The following is a 27,089-nucleotide window of genomic DNA, read 5'->3' as shown; positions in this document are numbered from 1 at the left end:
CCAAAGCAAAAAAAAAAAGAAACAGAGTTATAATTTGCAAACAACATTTTTATATATATGCTTCAAAGATTTTTTTAACAGTTTCTATAATTGTATTTTTGTGCAATTAATTTTTATTCCTATGTTCAAATTCTTGACTCTAGGTGAATATGGATTTTGACATATGTGTTTTGCACCCACAATTAATCAATTTTTTCCTGCATGATTGGAAGAAAAAATGCAAAATGTCAGGCTTATTCATTCTGTCCTCTGGGTTCCCTATTGTAAGAGCTGTGGAGATTAAAGGAAAAAGATGTCAAATAAGTAATACTGAAATTAATACAAATAACTAGAAACTAACTGCTTTGCACATATAGTAGTGTTATCATGACCAGTAAATGCATTTTCACTAACTTCTCCTCTCACAGTGTCTATTCTTTCCACTTAAAGCACCCTGTGGTTTTGTTTAAGAGACTTAATACCTTAGGGGGGAAAAAAAGATAGATACACACCCTTAATGACAGAAACACAGTACTGGCACTGACAGCAAATGACAGAACAGCAGCTGCTGTGCAGACAATGAGATCCGATTTCAAGATTTCTTTCTGTGAAAATAATTATTTTACACAAAATTAGTAAGGTAGCACTATTTTAACCTAAGTAAATTACTCTGGTCTCAATTACTTACACTCTGCATTGTGATAAGGCTAATCGGCACTCCGTAATACAAAAGTATTTTCTCCACTCTGCTTTGGGAAATTATTTCTTCACACTCTAGGTTTTTTGAAGTAATCACATTTAAATTCTTCATGCCTAATTTTGAATTATATTTTTAAATAACAAAGTTATAATATTGGAGAAATGAAAGCAATACATTTTAATGCTGAATCTGATTCTGCGTAAGGAATATAACTCTTTTCCATTATGACTATTATTTTTGGGAATCAAAATTCTGGTTCCATTTCCTATTTGCAAGAACTAATATTTCTTACTCCCTTTCTCTTGCATTACCAAAACAAGTCATGCTTTTCTGTAATGTCTTCTAAGACACAACATTAATACATTTATTGTGTTCTAAAGTGACATGTCCCATTCTCTGTTTTTCTTTATTGGAAGTCAAATTTCAGCAAGATTTTGCGGATTTTAGACAAGGCTTTTTTCTAGTGTCATTGAATGATAATGATCTTTATGTAAAGATCTGTAACTATGGTAGGAGTAACTTTGCTTCTAGAGATTGGAAAATACCACTGTTTTTACAGCACATTTTTCTTGTGATTAAAATGTCATTCTCAGTAAACAAATAAACAAGATAGTTTGTGATCTGTGCGGTCTTCTGAATTGTACTTCAGAGGTCACCCAAATGCTTTTGTGAGTAAATGAAAATCTTGTCTTAGATTTATGAGAAGGGCATTTCGGTTCAGCACTCAATACTGCTGCTAAGTTACCGAATGAGTAACAATTTGTAACTCTTGGTTTAGAAACTGACTTGTGCTTTTATTCAAAGATATCTAGAAATAACACGTGAAAAGCAACACTTTTGTTAGAACCAGAGGTTCATCTGACTTCCTGGTACTGCAATCTAGGTAGGCTTAATGTATCTCATCAGAGAAAAAAAAAGAAAACTAAAATAATGATGGCACGGCAAACCTAGGAATAAAGGAGATAAAAAGAAAGCAAGCAGAACAAGCGAAGAACAGAAGGGTTGCGAATTACCGGGGAAGCTGGTAGCAACCTCTATATTTAGGCTGCCTATCACTCCCTGTTATGAAAGATGCTTCTCAGTAAAAGGTCACCAGCATCAGCACTTCCACTTACTGCAGCAGCCTTTTGAAATGCAGCAGGACTGAAAAGCCTTCAGGCTCAGAAAGTACTGTTGCTTTGTCCCAGGAAACTCAAGACCGGCTTAGCTGAAATCTCAAGCCATCACCAGAGTCTTTGCCCTTCCCAGGCTGCTCAGCAGTATGTACATACCTCCAAAAGAGCAGTGCTCCCTCCGCTCTGAGAGCCATCCTTCTCCAGACAGCCCTGTACTCTGCATGGACTATGTGTGGTGGGAAGGTGTGGGAGCAGAGTTAGGTCTCTGTAACGCCTCCTGACCTTCTTTTCAAAGCATAGCCCTGCTAGCTTTGCTCCTTGGCTGTCGCGTTCAACAGAAGAACCACAACATGAGGGAGCTCACAGGAAAAGCCTTCTCTGCTCTGACTAAACCTTTGCTCCCTGCTGGTCCCCACAGGTCTTCTCTGTTCAGCTCAAACTTTCTCTCACTAGCAAGTTGTGTATCCTTCTCTAACTCAAGTGGTTTTTGTAGGTGGGGCAGTACTGAAAAAACACGGTCTAATAAAAATGAATAATGGAATGATTACCAATGCATGCAATGGAAATGATTTTTTTTTAACCTTTCCAGATATTTTTTAAGATGTTGCACACAAAATCTATGTAAAGCAGCACTATCTGGGAAAGTTAAGCAGTGTCAAATTTATACGGCACTATTTCAGCCCTTTTGTGAATACACAGCATGAAAAGCCTTGATCAAGTATCATCTTCTGCACAGCTGAATTCAACTACTCAATAGTCTAAAACAAGCTTCTAAGAACAACAAACACACTCCAATCATATTCACAAGCTCTTCTGTACAACCAAAAAGGCTTACTATTAAAATGACTGATTTCTCTCACAGTCAGATGACTGAAGAAGCTGCCACTATAAAAACTATGTAAAATATTACAAATTTTGCTGTAAAACCAGCAGAGGTGATAACAATGCATGTTTTGGGGAGAAGTGGCATCCTAACTTTCCATTCAGGACCAGATCACCAAAGAGAATCTTTTCAAACTTTACATTCAGAAGGGAACATATTACACAAATTATATTGCACAGGACTTGTATTTCCCATCTTCCCCATCTTTCATTTTGCAATTGTCCTTTTTACAGTGCTCTCATTGCTTTTGACAATCCTATACAGAAAAAGGCCTATGTTTTTATGGAAATTATTATTATTCAGATATTCAACCCCAAATTTGACAATTGCTTTCCATTTCTGGCAATATTAAAAGTGTTTAAGATATCATGTATGCCCAGGCTTGTCCTTCTGCCCTTGCACTGAACTGCTTCAAAATGTAAAGATACTGCTCAGCTGCTGACTTGCACAACGGTCCCCACAGGAGCTCCCTCTTGATGTGGCCAACGCTTTCAAGCTTCTCACGAAATTCAGGCTTTTTTCCTTCTAACAGCTGAGCAGGGGTTGCTTCTGTTCCATGTCACTGCATAGGGGACAGGGTCCCCCAGGAAATGGCTGACCCTGGGCAGTAATCTCTCTGGCTGAGGGGGACTCAGAGCAACTCTGCAGGAGAAAACCTTGGGCATCCACCTACAGCCTGCTGTGGCTGGATCTGTGGCTTCTGGCCTTCTTGTGGAAGGCAGCTAGCTCCTGAGAAGGATGTGGCTACCTTGGACCCTACTGTGTAAAGCAGGATTTTGGATGTCATTCCCAAGGCCAGGAACTTAAGAGTTGAATACTGAGTAGCCCTATAGTGTGATGCTTGAGTCCTTCACTGCAATTGGTCCAAAAATGTAAAAATTAAGCTCTATTCACAGATAAAATCTCTCTGGTGAGAGACACTCATTGTTATAGTTTGGGCTGAAAGCCACTTTACAGTCTCCATTTTACATTCGAGGGAAAAACAAAAAACCCCAAACCAACATTGCTACCTTTGATGCCTTGGGAATTTCACAAGCAGAATATATTAGAGAGGCACTTTCTTTTTGTTTTAATTATTATTACAGAATCAAAGAATTGTTTATGTGGAAAAAATGTTAAAAATCATCAAGTCCAATCATTATTTTCAATTGTATTTTTGGAGCGTTGTACTAATCCTTTTATTAGCTATCTAAATGTTTGTATTAAAGACCAGGAAGGAAGTTTGAGTTTGAATGTAACACATTATCACCCTCAGGCCACTGCTTAATCTAGTAATCAGCCATGTGGATGCCTACAGAAATTAATTATAATGGTAGGAAGCTCCATTCTCAAAGTTGAATGGTCAATTATCAATCACAGCTGCTTTATAATTCAGGCTTCCAAAGCTGGCAATTCTCACACAGCTATTCAAGGAAAGGAAAAGAGTAAAGGTCATGTAACTAAACATTAGAGATGCTGTATTTATTACTCCTAACATCAATGCAAAGCCATCCAGAAAACAACACATTAATTTTCAATATTAACCTTGTTTGCTTTCAGCTCTTTGAGAAGGTGATTTGGTTCTGTATGCCTCTGGCTTTCTGATTAAAATGGGTCTTATTTAAATGGTGTGTTATCTGGACCACATGTCTGTATATAGACCAAGGCAAGGCCGGCTTGTGCTGCATCCTGCCATCTCTTGCCACTGACTAGGGTTAGGAATACTCTCCTTGCAGGGGAGCACTTCAAGAAAAAAATGAGTTACCATCGTGAAATCTCTTCTGAATACTGATATATTGTTTCACCCAGCTTCTGAACTGTTTGAAGATCCCCTTACAAAAGTTCTGGAAATTATTTTACACTGGCTTTGAAGAGTCAGCTGAGTCCTACATCCTAAACATGACTGCTAATGCTGAAGCAAGGAGCAGGGACTGCAGCTTGTGTTCCTCTCAAACTCGATGCACGTGCATTTTCTCCTGCCTCAGTTCTTCCCTACTTGCTCTATTAGCATGGCACTGACGAGATGGCAGTGGGAGTCTCCTTGGTGTTTAACTGAGACAGAGGTACCAGGCAACACAGGAGTTAGACAAAGAGCCCACATTAATCAGAAATTGTCCTCTCTTTCTTCAGATCTCCCAGTGTGGGAAAATTAGCACTGCTAATTGACATTGCAAGCAAACACTTTTGCTTACAATTTTTATTCAGATTGAAGGAAGCACAGACAGAGGGATAAAAAAAAGGTGGCAAAGCACTAGCAAGCTCCAGCAACACTGAAGGAAAGCAGCCTCTGCCTAATAGCAGCAGCAGCAAGGAGTATCAAACGTACAGAGCAGAAAAGTGCCAATTCCCAAACCCAGGTATTTCCTGGAGAGCAAAGGTGTCAGGAAGCCCACTTAATTAATCCTAAAACATGACAGGAATGAAACATTTTGAAGAGAAGAACTGAAGTCCTATGTCTGGCAAATCCCAGCGCAGTTATCCCTGTACTTCTGCATCTTCCACCCCATTGGCTCAAGTGCAGCTGTGCAGTGTTAGTGTAAGACATCAGAACCCTGTCCATGTCACTGGCATAAAAATAGTTGGAGAGTCTGCAGAATGACTCCATTTTGAAAATACAGCCAGGATCTCAGATGAAGATTTTTTCACTGTTTTGGTTTTTGTTTTCAATATATTAAAGCCTTGCTCAAGGTTTCCCTCTGCACTGTGAAACGGAACCAGTTAAGTGGACAGCTGCAGTAACTGCTTCAGTCCCCTGGCTGGGTTCCATCTGCAGAACAGATGAGATCAGACTCTGTACTTCTCCAAGAAAGGCACCATCAGCAAAAGAACTACAGGGGAAAGAGAAGCTTTCCATTACATCTTGCCATACAGTCCCCATGTACAAGACTGGAATGCCAATGAACCGTAGCAATAACCTACACACCACAAATACCACAGAATACAGCAAAATTTTAACAAAAATAATTTTTTTCTCTGTTTCTAAATGCACATTTATATTCCAGTATCAACTGTTGCAAACAGTTTAGTTTGCAAGAAACTGTAGCTCAGTACAAGCAACAAGAAATAGCTATATCACTTAATCTTATGTAGGCCCTATTAGAGGAAGCAGTTAAAAGTAACATTATACATGGTAAAAGTTGCAATCTAAGCAGCAGCTTAGCAGAGAAAAGTAGAAAACATTGGTAGTGTGGGATCAATGCATATGCTGAATGTAGGCTGTGTAACACCTTATAAAATGCCTAAGAAATTACTCAAGATGCACATGAGAGATGCATCCCTTTGAAGGGACATCTGGAGGCCAGTAGGAACTATGGACTCCCAGGCCATGTCTACGGGTCAAAAAAGGCTTCCAGAGACTCTGAATGCTCCTGGCTTTCAGAGAGCATTCAGAAGTTTAGGAATAGCTGCCTAGATTGCAAATGCTTGGATGCAGGCGTTGGGGTTGTGGTCGGGGGGAAGAGCTGTCTGGCAGCCAGGAAGCAGGACAGCTCACATGAGTAATAAATGTCAAACACCCCTTAGCATTTCTGGAAACTTGATGATCTTCCCACATGAACTCCTTTTAAGATCAACCTCCCTTGGGTAACAGCAAACATTTTTTTAATATAAAAAGACACAAAAAGGAAGATGGGTCACTTCAGATGTTTATGCTGAAGTGAGAAATAAGCTGACACAAACTTAAGAGCTTCTTGCCAGACAGTAGTAAATATACAGCCTGCCAAGTAAAGAAGAGACGATGAGATGGCAATGCTTGGCACCAGGCATGTACCTCCCTCTCCCATACTATCCCAGTTTCACATGCTTCTTCCACCTCTAGATGCCAAGTCTGACAGTGTGCTCCACTTGGCTCGGCTGGGGTGGAAGGCACACAGTCAAGAGTATTTCCTGGCACAGAAAAGGCATTCCTGAAAAACAGGTAGCCCTAGCCATAGAAAAATAAAGAATAAGGGCTATGTTAAACACACATAATTCTGTGGACAGATTCCTGTTCCAGCACAGACTGGGAGTTTGGCAAGACTGCTCACCTTTTTGAATGCTTGTCGAACAATCCAGCCTACCTTGGACACATCAGATTGCCAGGCTGTAACTCTGTGCACAGAACCTGCACTAGTTCTCTGTGTGCTAGGATGAGAGATGCCCCACTCCCCAAGCTCTAAGAGGGCATTTCCTATTGACTGTATTAAAGAATCAATGTTGCAGAGCCCTTCAAAGGAGCCTTTCAGAAAGAAAAGTGGCGTGTATCCCCCTTCTCGCTCCTGGCCTCACCGTAAAGATCATCTGTGTTTTTAGTAATTTAAATTACTAAATGGGACTACTTACAAGGTTCATCAGTGGGCAAAATGGATGAGAGAGAGCTTTGAACAGAAAGTAATGAAAGAAAAAGCCTTACCACTGATTCTCTCATTTTTTCTGGGAGTGGATCTTCTGATGAATCTTCAAATCGTTGGCGTAGATAGTGAGGGACATATTTACACTGAATAAGGGACCTGTTTAAAAAAAATTCCTAGTTAGGATACTTCGGAACATGTGTAACAGACATGAATATTCCTGAAGGGCAGAGGAGGTAGAAGAGCCTCAGATTTCCTTCTTCATGTATACATTAGCATTCTTACCTCTGTACAGCTGGAGATTGACACAAACCAGCACTACTGTGATCAGGGCAGAAATTCCTCATCAGAATCTTGAGGAGTCTCAGCAGCCCAATCAATGTGACACAGTCATTTAGAGGAATGAGCAGAGAAGGTACTGTTGCATTTACGACTCTTACTACTGTTTCAGCTAAGCTGAAACCAATATGAGAGTTCTTTAGACCCATGTTAAAATGGCCAAGAAGGCTATTTCTGTACAAACTGTGTATTAATTCTCTCTTCAAGATTTATGTGCTACCTCCTCATCCATCTTGAATTTTATGCCATAGGCCATATAATAAACATTTTTTCCAATCTCCTTATTTAAAAGAAGTTCAGCATTGTTTAAAGAAAAAATTGTAAATATCTTTTTTTAAGGATTATGCATTTTTACAATTGCACAATAAACATTTGATGTTGTTCTACATGTACTCCTAATTTTTAGATATTTAACAACCATTTCAGTTGCTGAAGATTAATTGCAAATGTTACGAAATTGTTAGCTAGTTTTACAAGTTAAAATGCATTTAGTAGTTTAAGATTACCGCCTTAAAACAAAAGTTTCAAGGAAGAAGAGTTTCTGTTATATTAAAGAGATTCATGAACTGGTATGTCCTTCCTGGGAAATGAGAGAAAAGGATACATTTAAATTACTTCAAAATTGAGAGAGCTCCCAATTCCATGCTGATTTCCAATTTACCTGTGTATATTTTACTCCAAGGCTAAGAACTCTCCCTAATACAGCACATAGCTTCACTTCCTTCCATACATAAGTTCCGTACTGTAATGGTCAATAAACTACACACCATCTACACAAAGCTTGATCCAGGTCTACTTGAAATCAGAGTCAGATACAGTAGGCAGTGGGTAAAGTTTATGGCAAGACATGCAAGCAGTCCTTGTTGCTTTGCCACATCAGAACCTAGCAACGTATTAATGTCAGATTCTCTGAATCTTTTGGATGGTAAAGAAAGAATTTCTCAACTCTTCAGTAATATTTACTGGGATGAAAATTTCCTACTAGTGCTCTACATCCTTTCCTTCCTCATCAGCGTTGCTCTCCTTTTTCCAAATTTCTCTACTAAAACAGAATCCTAAATGGCCTAAAAAGCTCTCCACTTCCCCCTTCTCTCTTCTGCATTGCAGAATTGTGCATAACGAGCCTTGAGCCTCACCTCAAGACACACACAACACACCTCATGAATCAAAGGAGAGAACGTGTGGGTTTCCTCACAGGCCCTCTGCACTCTTCTAGGATAAAACTGAACTGTCTGTGAAGCAGAATTCCAAATTGCATGGTGATACTGGCTGCACAAAACCCATTTGCTTGCTTAGCCCCACAGCCATAGATGTAGTTGCCCAGCTGCTCGTGGACCCCCACAGCCCCCATAACAGCCATATATCACAGTTTCTTCACAGGGAAACTCACATTTGCTGCCCCCGAGCTATGGATCTATTGGGTCTCTCTCTCGCACATCACCTCAACATGCAGATCACAATGCTGGGACTTCTCCCCTAATCTCCCTTGTTCACAGTGTCAGCTCTTAGCATACGCTTCCTTTCCTCAGTTACCTCTAGCAGCCTGTGTCAAAGAAAAGGAAGGATGGAACCTCAAACTGAGAGGCATAGCCTACTAAAGTAATCCTCAGCAAGAGCTGGAATCCAGCCACCTTCCCAGCACACTAAATGTCCCTTCTCCTGGACCCAGTGCTACCCAGTACACATTCTGCAATTCCAGTAGCCTGAACACGCCCTCAACTAAATCAGTGTCCTCCAACCTGGCAAGTACATAACTTCCCAGAGTGGAAAATCTGCTTGCGAGATTTCGGATAGTGCTGCTTAAAGAGCACTATCCCTGCTGGTGATCTATCTGACTGCAGCACTTCATTCATATACAAGACTGATACCAACCATGTAGACATGGTGAGGAATTTCACAGTACCACAGTATTTTCAGGAAGCAACCCCTGTGGTTCTGAAACCCAGACATCACTCTCGTTGCGTGCTGTACAGAGTAATCAGCAAATAACATTTACAGGCAACTTACATCAGTACAGATGGGTCGCTGCTTTGTCTGCTGAGGTGATAAGAAAGTGCAACTAGCAGACCACAGAAAGCAGAAAACAGCGCTGGAATGTGCTGTGCATCCCAGGGTTCCTGAAGAGGATGACAGAAAGCAAAGTTAGGAATGCAAAACTTGAAAAACTGAAGTAAGTAGGTTAAGCCATACACCATACATTCACTGTTAGATGCACAACATCTAAATTTGTACAGCATCCACCCCAGACTGAAAATCCTTTTTCATATCAAAGTTTATTACTGTGAAAAAACCCTGCAATTAAAGGCATGTTTTGTGCTTATATTATGCAACTCCCCTATAATCAGCAATTAGCTAGGAAACCACATGAAAGGCAGGTTTACTTTCCTCTTCAATGAAACATGAGAGGAAAATTCTCATTAAAATGAGATCCGAGTGAAATCAACTGCAGTGTATTATTTATCTACATGCTAAATTGATATGCAGTTACTTGACCTGTTAGCCAGACTGCGTGTAACAAATGACAATATCACCTAGATCAGGCAGCAGGGTTTCTTTCAGACATCTTTCTGCCACTTTTGCATTATACCCAGGCCCTGCCTGGATGCTAACATAGCGGAGAGGGAGAGCGCTCGCCACCATGCCTGACATCCCCAAGCAGGGAAAAACGAGACAATTGGCACACTTGCCAGCACACTCTGGGCATAAACAAGATAAGAAACTCTCTCCAGGTGATTTAAACAGCTAGAACTAGCTAGAAAGAATAAGAGAAAGAATATCAAGCTTACAAACACTTATCAAGATTAGCTTATCTGTGAAGCCCTTAGGTATAATTTACGGATCCTAAGACATACTTGTGAGTTCTATCTGTGAGGAACACAAATTTCGTCTGTGAAAGACACAGAAATTTGGATCAAATCCAAAGCCATTTCACATACTAGTTCTGTTCCTTGCCTCCACATAACTTCTACCTGATCAGCCAAATGTGAACTCACCAGATCCTGGCATCAGAGCACTTTCTGGACAGGTTTTGAGAAGCAATGCTTGTAGGATCTGTGAAACTTTAGGCTAGTGCACACAAGGCTTCTGCACGGTTATCTCTTGCTTAAGAAACTTAACAGTTCATACAGGACCAGTATTTTCAGAGGATAAAGTAGGTTTATTAGCTTTATTTTTCTCAGTTATATGCATGATTTCTTAGCATGTTAGGAAACAATTTCTTTCAGATGCAATGAATACCTAAGACAAACTAATTTTCTTTTAAGCATCAAGCATCTAACCCATTGCAGCACGGAATTTTGCAATTTAACTCTGAAATTCTCGTTATCCTAAGAGTAGTAGCAAAAAAGTGAAATTTTAATTCCAAGAATCATCTTCCCCTCATCCTACTACTGAAGATCACAAAGATGAAAGACAGAAGAGTCTAGTTCTATCAAATAATCCTACCCAAAACCGTAATTACAAACAAAAGAGAGATTGGCATGCTATTATTAAAAGAATCCAGCACCATTTACTTGACAATTTAAACTTTACCATACAATCCTACTCTTCATTTCATTGTTCCCAGTTTTGGGGCCAAATATATTTTGGGTTAGCTTTTCCCATGCTTAGTCTCCTGTCATATTCAATTCATATTCTTCAAAACACTGAAGAAAATTAACTGAAGTGAAAATGTTCTGAAAATGGCTGAATCACAGCCCATCCAAACATCCTTGGCATTTTCAGGGCAATACAACTGTGTACAGATCCTCCCAGCAGCTTCTAGTGCACGACTGCCCCTTTGCCCTGCAACTTCTGTTGAAAGCAAAATACTATTAGGAGCCGAGCAATATTCCTGATACTGAAATTTATCAGAATTTCAATTTATCAGATTGAAAAATCATTCCATCCTCTTTCTCATATAAAGCTGTACACAGCTGAATCCCCGCATTAATGTCTCAGGAATTCTATTTCCATATTTCCTGTGTATTACATATAGCTTCTGCATTTTTCTGGCCTGTGCTTCAGGTCCAAACTGTCATTGTCCCCTCAAAACTCAAACGTCAGGGAGCCTGGAAAGCAGGTAGGACAGGCATCAATATTCGCTATGTGCCTGGAGAACAGGATTTTCCAGAAAAATGCTACACAATGTTGTATAAAAGATGAGAATGAACAAAGGTGTCATTTCTTCAATATCAGTGTGATGCACCTTCTTCCATTTTGTCATTTTCCTCCTCCACTAATGATGCCTGGTAGCTTTAAATTTAAAAAAATGAAAAAAACCAATACAGTTGGTAATTGAACAATGATTCTTCTCAGTGGGAAAACAGGAATGACAGGTTTTACTCTTGGAAGCTGGTATTATCTGTCATACTAGACAGGGACTTTGACTTCCTAGTTTACCTCATTGGGTAGAGGTGACATGTAGTGCTTTCTTATAGGGTTTTGACTTCGATGCAGACACTCACGTAGTCATTTTTAAAACAAGTGAAACAGACTTATAAGTGAAAGCAAATGAGGTACAACAGACCCAGTGGTGGGAGTGGATGTGTTCCATTTCAACCACAGAATTGCCTAATCCCAAAACAATCCACTAAAAGGAGAGATAAGGGTGTCTTTGAACTTACGAGCCTTTTACCACTGCTAGAGGTGGGAAGGCAAAAGTATTCTTAAAAAGTGGTGTCAGTAGTTTTCTGTCCTACATTATTTATCCTTTTTACTTCTTTCTTCTCCTAAAAAAATGCATGTAGCACACTTATCTTTCAAAGATATGCTGAAATAAATCAGACGTTCTACTCCAGAGACAAAAAGTGCTCTGAACAGGGAAACAATTATGCTAAGTAGAAATTCTGGTTACTTTTTTTTTTATTATTTCAGAGTATTCCTCTCAACTCGACAATGCCTTTGCAGATTGCTGCAGTGACAGCATCATTGAAGGTGAAGGTGTTGGCATAGTGGCCGAGATTTTAAATATGGAGACAAACTCCAGTTGGTCTTCACACACCTGGTTTTCCACTCTTACAGTGTCAGAGAACGGTTTGGGTTGGAATGGACCTTTAAAGGTCACGTAGTCCCTTGTGCAATTCAATCAAACTTTCTTGGGTCTTTCTCCTTACCTCCACAGCCCTGCTCATCATGGATCTGTGCTATTGCTCACATATCAAGCAATAAGCAGGAAGTGCTGATGGTCAACCATTCCACATGTGTAATGGTAAAGATGGAAATAAATACTATCATCCTATTTCTGGACATCTGAAACACTGATTTCTCATTCTTTCTGAATGAGATCATAAAAGGGAACCCTCCTCACATCCCAGAATATGCCAAAATAGTAAGAACTTGTTCTCTACATGGCTAACTATAAGCTTAATGCTGTATTACCACAGATACTCCTTTTCAGTGAACACTAACAACCAAAATATGTGAATTAATGAGCCTTGTGTTACACAGATTAAAGACAAACTCTAGGAAGAGATGCCCACCAGCCTTATCTTCCCCTTCGCCAGGGAAAACAAAGCATTACTTTCCAGATGATCTCCAAAAACATGACAAGTGATAAGCTACCATAATACATGTATCACTGCCCACTCCAAGCAACACTGTCTGTTTCTCTGCAATCACAACTGCTATCTTGGACCATATTTTCACTGCTGAAATTTAAAATCCATAAGGACTGATACAGGGGTGTCTGTGTGTGTCCACACACACCACCTTACACAACAGGATCCCAGTCTGTGACTAGAATTCCTTGGCTAAAAAGCAAGATGAGCAACAGCTTCAGGCAGGAAGCGTGGATACTCATGTTTCACATAATGGTGAATTTATCCTAAAGAAATAGTGCAGATTTCTACATTCCTGTACAGTGACATACAGTGAGAGCCACCCTGGGCCATGTCGGATTCTACAGGCATAATTTCTTTTTTCTTTCTGGAAAATAAATTCTTATTATACACAAAAAACTAAGACCATAACTATTGAAGTTACATCTACAGTGTAAGACTTGCCTATGGCTGCAAAATTCACTTAGTGAAAGGCATGGTATCTAGCAATACTCTCCAAATTTAACACCCCTAACAGCTCTTGCTTGAAACTCAGCAGTCTCTAAATTGCAAAAAGATTGCCTTCAAAACCTCCAAAAGGACTGAGAGTATTTTATGCAGCAGAAATAAAGCTGTCCAATGATATTATACTTCTATTTTTGGTTGCTTACACATCCAGGAATTCTGTCTACACACATGAGCCCATTCACTGCTGTCTAGAAAGTTATCTGGGGACTTAGCAGATTGAGGGAGATGTATGCTTGCAACTCTTTCCCACCATAAAACCCTAAGACAAATATTTCAAAATTATTAGTACATAGATGAAGACTGCATCATTGAAGATGGGAAGCAAGAAGCACTGTTATTCTGATTAATGAGTTTCAAACTCATTAAACAAATCAAACTACATCACTGTGAGCTGAGAACAGTTTAAAATCCACACAGAATTTTTAGTAACTGTCCATTGAAGCAATAAATAAACCACCAGAAAGCACTTTATTCAGGTATGAGGTAATGGAAACTATGTAACTTACATTTCAAAAAATATACATTTACACAGAGCTGGAAAAAGCTGGTGTGCCACATATGAATACATTCACATCAGTTTAATTTTTCTGACCCAAGTCCAAAAATCTGACTTTTTTTTTCCAGGCTGGTTAAGATAAACTGCAAGTTCCATACCAAAGGAAAGAAAAAAATTATCTGGATGACAAGTAATTAACTGGTTCTGGATACATTTCAAATCCAAACCAACTGATATGAACAGAAGGCAGAAGATAAGGACTGACTAATTCCAGAAACATTCAGGGGTGTGCTCTTCTGCCCCATGGCAAAGCCCTGGAACACTGGAATACTAAAGACTGGTATCAGGATGGCTAAATTCTAGACCAAATATTTGTAGAAAAAGTAGGATGGCATACATGACTTTTTTTTAAAACATTTCTTAAATATTTGGGCACAGACCGCAAAACAGATGGAGCAGGAGACAAAAATCAGTGCATCATGAAATTCTAATCAAGTGAAAAAGATGGCACAGAAATTCCCATGTCTCCAATCTGATGGATGTCATATTTGAAAAACAAAAACACCTCCTTCTGGAAAAAGAGAAAACCCTTTTGTATATCAAAGCTAAGGCAGCTATTAGAGCTGCCAATTTCTGTTCAAGATTACAGGACTGAAGATGAGATCAGAAATAAAGCCAGGCTGAAGTGAACTCAGGTAATGTCAAACTAAGCTCAGTTACCCAACAGCTTCAGAAAAGTAGTGAGCTGAAAAATAGCTGCTATTGGATGTAAGAATCCAAGGAATGAACATAAGAGCTGATAAAACCATGCTTAGGATTTAGAGCTTTGTATTAAGCAAAAGTAAATGGAAGTTCATAGAGGACCTGGAAAGAACTGGAACAAGGAGTGATGATATTAAACAGAGGTCTGGGAGATAAAGAAATTCCAAAGCAAGCAGGAGAAACTCAGGTCTTTGCACTTCAGAATCTGACATTTACCTACTTACTTGCCTGAAACCAGGTTTACAGTACGGTTATATGTAAGGATGGATAAGCAGCTGGTGTCCTATCACTCATGATACAAATATGCCATGGGATAAGATTTATGAAGAGAGGCTCTACAACACCTCAAAGCTGTAACCAAACCCCCTTTGCATCACTGGGATAGCACAACAGTAAAACAGAAATCGATCCGTGTGACTTCACATCATCACCACAGGGAACAACTTCTGTGCACCAGCCAGGTCAGACAGAGACTTGTAAACCTGTTCCATTCACAATGCACTGCTTCCACTGACAGCAGTGATGAATAGTGTCCTGCCCATCAGTTCTCAAGGCCTCAAACACACAGACAAAGACCAGCTATTTTGTGCTCACGGTTTTTATGGAGAAATTATCTGTTGTAATTTCAGATGCAATACTCTGTACTTCCTACTGTGAACAATTTGGGTTTCTTTTTTATGTGACAGCTTTACAGGAAATGAAAACTGATCATCCCAGCAGTAGCACCACCAGAGGAAGTCCTGACAAGCAGCAGACCCACAGCTCCTCCACACCAATATCAAAGCAAGGGCAAAGCTGCTCAGGAGCACTATGAGGAGGGGAGCCATCACCTGGCCACAGCAGCTGGCACCCCTTTGCTTCCCAGTCACCTCTGAACAACACGTTCCTTGCTCTCCTCCAAGTGTCCAAGTCATGCAGCACACACGCAGGTATCATCATCTCACAAAGAGTTTGTGCCTGGCCCTGGTGACAAACTGTCCCTTATTTCAGTTGTGTGGAAGTGCCCATTTGGCCACATAACAAACACCCCAGATCAGCCAGGTGGGCAGCGTGCAGCCACTCCCCAAAACATGTCATATGCTTCCGATCAAGCCCTGTGATGGGACACGACAGCAGCTGGACACCTGACCCAACCCACACCCTCACTGTTCACACAAGACTCAAGATCTGTCCATCCTTTTTTAGGTGGTATGTGCATTTTAGCCATGAGTGACAAATATTTCTGGTCATGTGATGGCAAAGGCACTGCAAGGCCATTCAGAAAGAGTGACAGGGCCAGATGAACTTCCTGGACATGCCAAACATCTGCAGGTCACAGGATGAACTCTCACCTGAGAATACTGTAAAATAATTTTCCTCAGGCAACTTATCTGAATGAAAATCCATGAGAATTATTAAGTTAAACTGTTAAGTTAAACTTACTTAGATGTAAGTTAAATAATACGTCTATACCACAGCTGCTTTTTCCTAAAGTCTCTCAGTGAGTCCTGTACAACATAATTCAACAGCAAAATCAGTCTGGACAAGGCACAGGACTTCAGCACAGACCTGTAAGTCTCAGTTCTCAGAGCTTATACTCGCATGCTGAAAGTTACCTTTAGTACTTACACTGTTCTGTGGACACACCCCAAAACAATTCCTACTTCCTAATTTTCTAAAACTGAAGTTCTAGAGCAAACAATTAAATGCTGTGAATTTGCTATTCTAGACTAATTTCAAAATCTGAGCACAACTAAATCAAACTATTATATGTGTGTGTATATCTAGCTTATGCTCTAAAAAAGAACAAGAAAAACTCACCTAAGAACACAGATTTATTATAAAATAAAAACTGGTCTTATTTTAATAAAAAAGGAAAATAATATAGTAAATTAATTATTCTTCAGGAGTAACATATTCCCTTTCAGAATAATTAATGTACACAGAGAAAACAGGTTAGACTATTTCACCCTGCAAGATTATAACCAGAACACAAGAAACACTTAAGGAAGGAGAGAATCAAGCCTGATACTACTGGAATGTTTTTCAGGCTAGGCATTTGATGTGAGCAATTGTTCACCAGGAAAAAGCACAAAATCACTTAGAGATCCATTCTCCTCTGCAATTTATTTCAGGAAATAGAACTCTGGTAGTTACACCTGCTGAGCTATACAATGTTCTGCCAATAAATAGAGTTGACATTTGAGGATGCTACATTTCAGCCAAGAAAATATGCTTTGCAACCCAGAAGTCCTCTGCCAAATAGTCTATCATGTTTCCCTGCCCAGAAAAATTTTGATTATGGTGATTTTTTTTTTTTTTTCTTTTTGACCTCCATAAATATTGGAAATTTTGCTCTGTTGGTTTTGGCAAACTGACTAAAAGTGAAAAGAGTAAAATAAGAATAAAAAATAAGTGACAGCTATAAAGTGCAAGTATGGAAGAGATGCTCCTTCTAGCTTAAAGAAAACCATGTTACCACTGTTGTGCAAATACCTCAGTGAAATAGACTACAGCATTTGCTCAGTTTTGAGTTAAACTCTACAATTTCTAGCACACCAAAAATTAAAATCTTCACTTGATTAATATGATAAATTGCTGCTCACCACACATCAAAACAGTTCTAGTTCCTTACAGGGGTATTAGACCACCTTTCACAGTGGACCCTATTCAGGATCAGATTAAGCCAATTCCTACTCTTCCTCCATCAACCAAAGAATCATTCTCTTCCAACATTACAGACACCAGTTCAAAATAAAAATCTCTGGACCTGACTGAAGAACAAGGAGGGTTGACACAAGTGCTTATTAAATTACTTCTAGAAGAAAAAACATATGAAATTTCAAGCACCCCGGTAGACTGAGATTATGAGCTGTAGCAAGAGGAATCATCTTTACATGCTTTAAATTAACCTTCTCAGAAGTGTCTTTACAAGAACAGTGCCATTAAAATTCAAATTAACTCTACCTTCTGTGTGAACAGAAAGTCTGAACATAATATTAGTAATTTACAACAGATATATTGTAAATCTTTCACAGCACTCAACTTCAGGGTAGCATTAAAAGCCTATTTCTAAGCAGTTTGAAGCCTAATCCACAAGGAGATTGCTTATCTAAAAAGCCACCTGCATTCTATAATTTAAAGTATTATGCTGAGAAGAGTATGTAGACTATTTTAAGTGGCTTTTCTCCCTACTGTTTACAAAAAACTTTTTTGAAGTATCTGTAACACAACTTTCCTAGCCTCAACTAGTGAATCACCCTCCACTAACCTTAGGAAGGAAAAAAAAAAAAAAATTCATTCCCCAGGTATTTGCCTGTTTAGCAGTAGTTTAACTCCTCCCTCCCATTAGCTCGTTTCATTTTTATCATTGTTTCTCGTCCCATTTACCCATTTTCTCACTCTGCTCATCCTTACTGAGAGCCTCTTTCTCCATCCCAGCTGCCAGTTTCCAAGTATTAATATAGCCAGAAAGCAGTAGCAGGAATACTGGCTACTTTTGGAAACTGCATCAGCAGCAGTTAAACTTTGTAGCATCAATCCCCCAGCTGGGTCAGGTCTAACCAATACAACTGATAAACTGGGTGAGGCAGGTAACAGGAGATTCTCTGGCAGAACACCGTATGTTCAAAGACATTTAATTTCAAGTGTCTTAACACTGCAGCTGAGTTGCTGCAATTTATTTTGTAAGGACCGAAGCCACCCAGGGGCAAGATAAAATGGTAGCTTAACACATTTTACTTTACTGCTGGGAGTGGTTAAGAACACACAGCCAGCTCTGATCATCTGCAAGTGACCATTAAGGCATTTTAATTGTCCTTTTTTGATTTAAGGCTCCTATTCAAAATTTCAAGTGAAAAATTGTTAAAAGCCACTATAGAAATGCTGATGTTACTTAAAGAATTCCCTTAAAGGAACATCTGACTGCCCCTCTCATCTGTGCAAATCACCAGCCTGGGTGCTGACATGATACATCCTTGGCAGTTCCAGAACCTCGTGTTGGGATCTCTGTGTGTGCTATGCATGTGTGCCACCACGAAGCTTCCTCTGACATGTGCCCACAAGATGTCAAGGGCAGCTTGCAAATCACAGCACATCCTGGTGCAGCCCTGCATGGACACTGACAGCATCCAGTCCTTAATGAAACACTGTCAAAAGGCTGTTCCTTATAGGATAAATTTTATTACAAGTCTAACATGAAATTCTGGTCTTGCTGTGGTCACTGGGAATTTTACAGCTGACTTGAAGGGCACACAAAATTCTATTGCCATTCTTTAAATGTCACATGCAGAGGACATAGGCATGGTATACAAAAACTATAAAAAAAAAAAAAAAAAAAAGCTTTAGATTGAATATTGCCCAAAACTGGGCATCACTGGTAAGGGAACCACTCCTATGGAGCATAGAGAGCTGTGGCACACCTGCATCCTGAGCACCATACACAACTGACTCCACGTCTGAGGGTCGACAGAGCAAGAGAAGGCACAGAGTAGGGTGACTAACTTAGCAACTTCTGAGAAAGCAGCTGCTTTACAGGGAGACACGAGAAAGGCAGGGACTCTTCAGTTTGAAGAGATGGCTGAGGGGGATATGCCTGATGCCTACAAAACTGTAAAGGCAGTGGATGAAAAGAATGCAGACCAGGTTTTCCACAAATGCTACAATACTACGCATCAGGAAGATTTGGTGAAATTAGCAGATCAGCTTAAAACCAATGAAGGACAGCACTGCTTTGCAAAAAGTACAGTGAACATCTGGAATTTGTTGGCATAAAGCTGTGGAGTCAGAGATGACCAGCACATTCAGGAAGGGACTTAACTTGTTCATAGACAACAAGTCCACGGACACCAAATGAAATAAGCACACTCTCCAACATCCCTAGTGTAACAACTGTGGGATAGTAGGGAACAGAGTGGCAAACTCAGTCATCTGGCTTGCATTAAATTCCTAAATTGCATTTCCCTGTGGATGCAGACACATTAGTTAGATGGTCCACTGGTCTGCTCAACATTTAAGTTCTTAGGCTTATTGTTACGAAGCAACAGCAAAAATCTTACTAGGAATTATGAGCTAATTTGGCCTGGCTATGCAGGTCAACAGAAACTTTGGCGTTTTAAGTCAATGCTGCTGTTCATGTTCGTAGAGAAAATTCAGTTGCTCGTTTCAGTCTGATACATATAAGAGGCAAATAATCACAGGTATTAGACACATTTACTTCAGAATTTCTGCTACAGTTTTAGTCTGTTTCAGTGTTACTAACACACAGAAACTGAAGCATGGCTTGCGAAGCTCATCTTGATAAGCAACAACAATGTAGGACCAAACAATGCTGGTCTCCCTAGATTACATGAATTTCCAGCTTGAACTTTTGAATTGTTCCAATGCTGTTTTTCTGGCTTACCTTCACTGCACTGAAGCAGAAGGCATATAGGACAATAAGAACAACAAAGCTTCGGGAAACGCTGTATAGTGCAGACACAAACCCAGCAGCAGCTGAAATAGAGACATGTGGTAAGTGGGAAGAAGGAGGAACTTTGTTTCTAACCCAACTAAGATGACAGTGCAGATACGTCTCAATCTTCCCTGTTACTTAAGCTATAATGAAAAACAAAAAACCCCACTATCAACAAAAAATCTCAATGCTTCATCTCTCAAGGGCCTTCTTTAATCTCTGACTGAAATAACACCAAAAAAATTATCACACATCAAATATTTTGTCAATATGCCTTTCTGTGGAAGAATGCAAACTTTTTTTTCCTAGATGTTAACAGAAAAAGAAAATAAAAAGTTTTCTTTTTTAATAAATAAAGATTCATATCACATGTGCCAGGAAAGAGCTCTTTGGTATCAACCATATTCTGCAGCCTATAGTTTTGAAAACTTGTATACAACTTTCCAAAAGCAAAAAGAAATCTAATCAAGTGGGCCTTATAAGTATTCACCCCACTGTTAGATGAATACTATTAGCTGTTTGAGCTTTAACATGCACTGTGCTGTGTAACATGCAATAATATATCCTAATCTAAGGTTATAAGCCCAGAAAGGGATAGCTCAGGCTGCAGATGGCTACTTACCAGAACCACCAAAAAGCAACATGTCTATTTGTTCCAAAAGATATATGCAGAAGGTGTTGATTTGAGGGAAAAGTCCAAGAAGAGAAATTGCAGGAAAGCAATATAAAAACACTAAAGGAAAAAAAAAAGTATTTTAGAACACAGTCACACATTCAGGGTATGGAAAATAGAGAAATACGTATCACACCAGAATAAGAAATTGTTGCAATAAATTCTGAAGATTATTCAAGTGAGCATACCTTAACCTTTGCAGCAATGATTACACCTTCGTCCTCATGTACTCAAAATAAATAATGCTATTTTACACATAAGAAACTAAAGCTCAGAGTTAACTTGAAGATTGATTTTGCATAAAAACAGTGTCAGAAAAAATAGCATTATGTAGCCTCCTTACTGCTTCTCAAATACTTCCGAAGTTGTATTTCTTTCTTTCAAAGTAGAGAAATTTTAATTCGCAGACTTTGGAACTTCTTCCTTGAATCTGAGATGGTTCAAGCACAGCTATAACAATTCAGTATAAACAAACAAAAAAATTTTAATGGCTAAGATCTGAAATATCTTGGCTATCACAATATCCTGTCTCTCCCAGCAGTCAAGAGCAGACACTTATAGCAGCCCCTAAATATGGGACAAACCTAGGGCAAAGCTTTCCCAGAACATTCTGCCAGCTTCCAGCAGAATGGACTTAAAATTTGCTGTAGTGAAAGAACATTAAAAACAGGAAAGAAAGTCGGGTAAAACCCAGTCTGACAGCTTTACATACTCTCTTTCTGAATAGAAATGCTAATTTTAATGGTTGCCTCATAGACAAGGAAAAGCAGGAGCCATAATTCAGGTAATCATGCCACTAGCCTTATGTTCTGTTCACTTCCAGCCAGTCCTCTTTCCCATCTGCTCACTCGTAGCTCCACCATAGAAAATGCTAAGCAAGGCTGTCTAGCAAAGCATCTAAACACACACTTGACCCAAGTGTAAACTTTCAAGGATACACACATATATTTAATCATATTCTTACTGCTTCATTGTACTAGTGCCACAAGGTTCTGCATGGCAGAGAGAGATACATGTCAGCCACTCTTCTTTGTAGACAAGTACATATTTGTTACTTTAGTTCCTAGGAAGACTGCTGTTTCCTCCTGTTCCTTCTCATAAAAAGTAAATTAAACAAATCACTAGTACAGCTTATTCCCCGTCCCCCCAATCAGATTTTTAAGAAAGAAACAAAAGGGTTTGTGCTTTTTGCTGAATGCTAATTTCACATCTGCCAGCTCATCTTACTAAGGCATCTTGTGCTAAAAGGAAACAATACACCAAGTTTGATCTGACAGCTTTTATCTTCATCATATTGTACGCTCCTGCTATCTAATACTGTAAATCTTGCCAAGGAAGTCCAACACAGGAGAGAAAAAGACATGCTCAAGTGTTAAACAGACAGCACTCACTTAAGTATACCTGGATTCACAATGCCCCTTCAACACTACTTTCTGCTACTGGCACAAATTATACATACGTAAGGAAATGAGGAAATGCTCTCTTCTCAGTCTTTTACATACAAATGCCAACATTAAATTCCTCTTCCTTTATTACTCTGCACATTTTTAGATATTCTACCAAGTCATGCCAAGCCAAGCAAGGACCATTCTTGAAGACAGCCAATGGCGTAAGAAAAAACTGCTCAGCAGACCATGTGGACCCACCATGGATCAACTAATCCAAAAACTCACTGTTGAAACTCTCAAGAGATACTGTTCCTTGGGCAAAGGACTTGCAGAACTGCCAGAACTCATCTTAGACTACTGACTTACAGTCCAAATGACTGCCTTTGCTGTAGCAACCTCAGAAAAAGTGGAATAAGAGCAGTGGAAGGAAGGATGAGATGAAAGACTTGACAGTACACCAAGATATATAGGAACAAATGTAAACAAGGAGGGAAAAGTTAGTTGACTATAAAACTGTCCTCACCTCACCCAATCTCTATTAATACCTTGAATAATCCTAGCAACTTCTTTAGCTGAGGCAGCTTAGTTTATCTCATCCTGCACCAAGAAGTGTACCAGAGAGGAAAATAAACAGTTGTCACCAACAAAAGGATTGAATTTAGAAGCAGTAGTTCCTCTTGTGGGAAGCAGACAATAAAAGTAACTGATTAATCCTTTGAAATTGCATTATGAATTCCAGAGAGAATTTCTTTAAGCATCCCACATTTTCAAACAGACCCACAACACCTTTAAAAGCTGGACCACTAAGATATCGTTATGTGAGTTGCTGCATTTAACACTGCAGTTTTCCTCTGAACAAGCACCATTCAGGTAAACATGAGGGGGAAACACAAATTATGACTTTGGAAAATTTGTGTCTTTTGAGAAATGTAGAATGGCAACAACACTGCAAACATTTTAGACATTTAGAAAATTATTATTTTTAGAAGAATTATATATCTGAATAGTAAAACATGTTTTTTTCACAAGGAAAATAAAAAGCATTATTTCAGTGAGAAATAGTTTTTTTGTCCTCCCACTGCTGAACATGAGAGCAAAACATTCATAGCCTTTCCTCCCTTGACAGAAGATCAGTCATTGTTAAAAGGAGCAGGCAGAGGACTCACTATCACAAAATTTTGCCACTTCCTGATTCTTAAGTTTCCTCAGATGTCAGCCAAATAATTTCACTTACCTGCTGAATGTTTAAATGGTTTCATCACAAGAACTATCATATATAAAGTGCATAACTACTTTTGTTACTAACCACACCTGTAGCTCCCAGTGATTGAGGTTGGTTCTGTCCGTGCCCTTACTTACATTTCATATGATAATCTAGCAAAAATGTTAACTGAAATAAGGAATTCAAGATGAAAACCATTGTCAGAATTAAAGTCATGAACCCCCAACTAATATAAGTATAAATCAATAGCAGAATCATCACCAATTTAAAATAAAACAGAATCAGATCATAAGTAGATTGAAAATAAATGAACATGTTAAAAACCATGTTCCGTAAGTAATTAGGTTACTCATCTAAAAAATCTGCAATTATTTTCTTTTATGACCTTGTTTCAAGACTTTTATCAGAATATGATATGCAGCATCATGCTAGTTCTCTGGTACATTCTGTGATCTCCATGGCTTTTGCTTTTTATCATAATAAACACCCGAAATAAAAGACTTTTCCTTTCCTTGGTATTTGCAACCCACAGTCAAAAATCTCCTGATTTCCAAGCATATCAACTCTGAATACCACAATAAAAAATAAAACATAAACTAAAAAGTCACCCACCATAGGATGACAGACCAATAAAAAGAGATAAAAAATGCCAAGCAAATAGGCAAAACTGCATGACAGTAGAAACGACTTTATTGGTACTCAGAGGGACCAACTTCCCTCATTATTTTATAGCCCAAAACAAATACTTCTATGCCTTCATTACCCAAGAGAATCTACACTCAAAGTGCAGCAAGATGCCGCAGGATGCCAGACTGCCATGGCTTTCAGAGGTCTCTGCACTGTGAACAATTGCAAGGATTCACAGCAGCCAGAAGCTGGGACTCTCATAGAGACAAAGCAAGGAATAGCCAAAGCATGGCACAAAACATCATTTGAACCAATATAACCTTGGCAAAATAAGAACAGGTGACAAGCAGAGGGAAATGGTTTCTTCTTTCTCGTTTAACACATGCCAGTGGGGGAGATGAGCCTGTATTTCTTCTCTCCCCCACCCCCTCCTTCTTCAAGAACATGCTCTGCCATCTCTTTTGAGACCAGCCAAAATTAACACATTTATAACCACGCTTGGTTTTTCTATACTGGTTGCTATAGTTTTTCATTTATCTTTATCCCAAGTGGCATCTAAGATTCTTGTTGAATTATTTATCAGCATTTTTACTGCTCACCTTTGACAGACAGAGAAAATAAGATGTAAGGAGAAACTTTAATGAGACCAAAGGAAAGTAATGAAAGAAGCTCATTAACATAAGTGAGATGCAGATCTTCACATTCCCCTGTTTCTGGTGAGAAGAATTGGGAGCCATAGTACCCATGTTAAGGACGAGGAGGCTTTCCTAAAAACAGTATGCCTTTCAGGAAGTAAGACTGACCTGAGTATGGCAAAAAGCAAGTACAACAGTCACAGGTGAACAAAGACCTTGAAGGTCATACACTACCTAACAAAAGGTTTTTTCTTCTACTAAAGTAGGTTTTCCTGGTTCTAAATTCACAAACCAACAGGCTATCTTTTGTACATTACAACACAGCTTTTTGGGTAATTTTCACAACTTTTACAGTAAACCTCACATTTCTTATTTTGTAGCTTAACAGTGTTGCACTATTGACGGGAGTCCAGTTCAGCACTTGCATCTGTGGCTCAGCTGGTGAAACATCACAGTTACAGACCGTAAGTGTGGTGTGCAACAGGAAGAAGTGTCCTGACAGAATAGGGTAATGTTGGCTGTGGCCACTCCAAATTATTGCCAAAGGATCATCAGACCTGTCTTACGGCAGCGTCTGAATGTCCTCAGCAACCTCAGAATATGATTCTAGAAGGAAACAGGTTGAAAGAGCTACTGCAGAGTGGCTGCTCCACACTAACTGGTCACATGGACAGTTTGATTAAATTAAACCAAGAAAAAGCACTTTCTTCATGATCAGAAGAAAGTCCATCTGAGGAACTGGCATGGATTAGCTTCCAGACATTAAATTTAAAACTTGAGTTACTCTGCAGTAACTGCTCCACACAGACAAGCCCTTACAACGATTAACTGCATTTCACAGATGATGTCTTTTGCTAATAACATCAGTGACTTTTAGCTTTCTATGGAGACATTTCTATGAGCCTCATTTCATTAAGAACTCTTTTTACATAAGGGAAGGTCGCCAGCTGCCCCCTGCCCCTGTCTTAAGTCATTCCAAATGTTTCTATCAATTTGAGTTCGAGTTGTGCCTCCATAACATGCGTTTGATTGCCAGCATGGGAAAACACAGACTAGCGCTTAATCCCTTTTTGCAGTCCTAGGAAAAATATTGACTCACCTATTACATGGTCTCTGGCTGACTGAAGAGATCTGGGTGAAAAGAGCTTCAGGCCATACATCGTATAAACAGGTGGATTTGTGTCTTTAGACCCAGCATCTAGCAGCAAAATAAGGCCACACAATATACAAAAATATACAGGTCTGCTGTAGATTATGATTTTATTGTGTCCCTGGAAGGAAAAACCAAAAAGTTAGAATTTTGTATTCATTCTCCTACTGCATGCACTGCATTAACCTAGAGAGGGTCAGGGCTCAGACAAAATATTTTAATGACTTATACATAATAATTAGTAATAAAAATATTACAAGGTATTTCATCTTCTCCAGAGGAGACTTTCAAAAGGCACAACAAGGAGTTAAGACTGACTCCAACAATCACTTATGCTTTTGAAAACCTAACCTTCTGAACCTTTCAAAACTTATTAATTCCGGGAATCATCATTTTCTGTGGAGGAAAAAACCTTCAATCTATCTGAATATTTCTTTTCCATAGAAAAAAAAGTATTTTTGTCTATATCACTTTTATTTTAAGGAACATCTGCTTCAGGTGGCTTGATTTTTTTTTTTACTTTATGAAATATAAGATTAATTTAATTTTTAATTGAATCCTGGGAAGAAAAAAAATAATAGAGCACATCTCCGGTACAGTGTGAGGCATGGGGATGGATTTTTTTTCACTAATTTAATTTTTTTGTTTCTTTGAACCACTTGACAGCAAATCAGCATGTCTTCTGAAGGGGGTGACACTTGTCCGCAGTTTCTGGTCTGCTTCTCATGAAGCACTTTGAAATAATGATCCAAAGGAATTAGGATGTGGAAGGAGTCTCATCTGATGTCTTTCATACACATCTCTCACACAATTGATTCCCACGAATCCTACAAAACACTGTCGGGGCTGCAGGTCAGGGAAATGAACAGACACTTAAGAAGAATCTTAATAGTTCTCCTGGTAGCAAGCTTAAGGGTAACTAAGACATTTTAAACACTAATGAGTCAAAAGATTCCTTGAGTGTGAAAAGCCAGGAGCAAAGTGACAAGAATCCAAGTTTGCCTTGCATAAAGCTGCTGTGCAACTGTTCTTATTTGAAAAATGTAATTTAAGTGAGCATAATAAAAGATCATGTCTTTTTTGAGTCTACCTACTGACTTGAAACTGCAGCTGCATTTGTTTGGCTGCCAGCCAAGCTCATATGTTAGATTGCTATTAACTGATCTGTACTCTCTTTTGGGATCAATCAGTTAACAAGGTGGTAGATTACAGGGAACTGGTGGGCTTATATTGTGCCTCACATCCATGAAATATGAATCAAGCCAGGGACACAAATCCTTGCTGTTTAATCAATTTCAATTTTACTACTGCTTTTTTTTTTTTTTTAATAGGACACAT

General features: G+C 39.1%; 1 protein-coding gene across 3 annotated transcripts in view; it reads right to left on the bottom strand.

Annotated features, from left to right (window-relative positions):
• Positions 1-27,089, bottom strand: part of PCNX2 (pecanex 2) — a 150,659-nt gene that overhangs the window by 78,291 nt on the left and 45,279 nt on the right. For all 3 annotated transcript variants that reach the window (XM_048299884.1, XM_048299887.1, XM_048299885.1), the window contains 6 exons: positions 25,701-25,872; positions 20,679-20,789; positions 20,006-20,097; positions 9,331-9,440; positions 7,047-7,143; positions 492-584 (listed from right to left, as the gene is read on the bottom strand). In XM_048299884.1, the coding sequence (XP_048155841.1) occupies positions 492-584; positions 7,047-7,143; positions 9,331-9,440; positions 20,006-20,097; positions 20,679-20,789; positions 25,701-25,872 (675 nt within the window). The remainder of the gene's footprint in view (positions 1-491; positions 585-7,046; positions 7,144-9,330; positions 9,441-20,005; positions 20,098-20,678; positions 20,790-25,700; positions 25,873-27,089) is intronic.

The sequence above is a fragment of the Corvus hawaiiensis genome, chromosome 3 (assembly GCF_020740725.1).
Source record: "Corvus hawaiiensis isolate bCorHaw1 chromosome 3, bCorHaw1.pri.cur, whole genome shotgun sequence".
Lineage (NCBI taxonomy): Eukaryota > Metazoa > Chordata > Aves > Passeriformes > Corvidae > Corvus > Corvus hawaiiensis.
The sequence above is the reverse complement of the archived record's forward strand: the minus strand, read 5'-3'. Positions and strand labels throughout refer to the sequence as shown.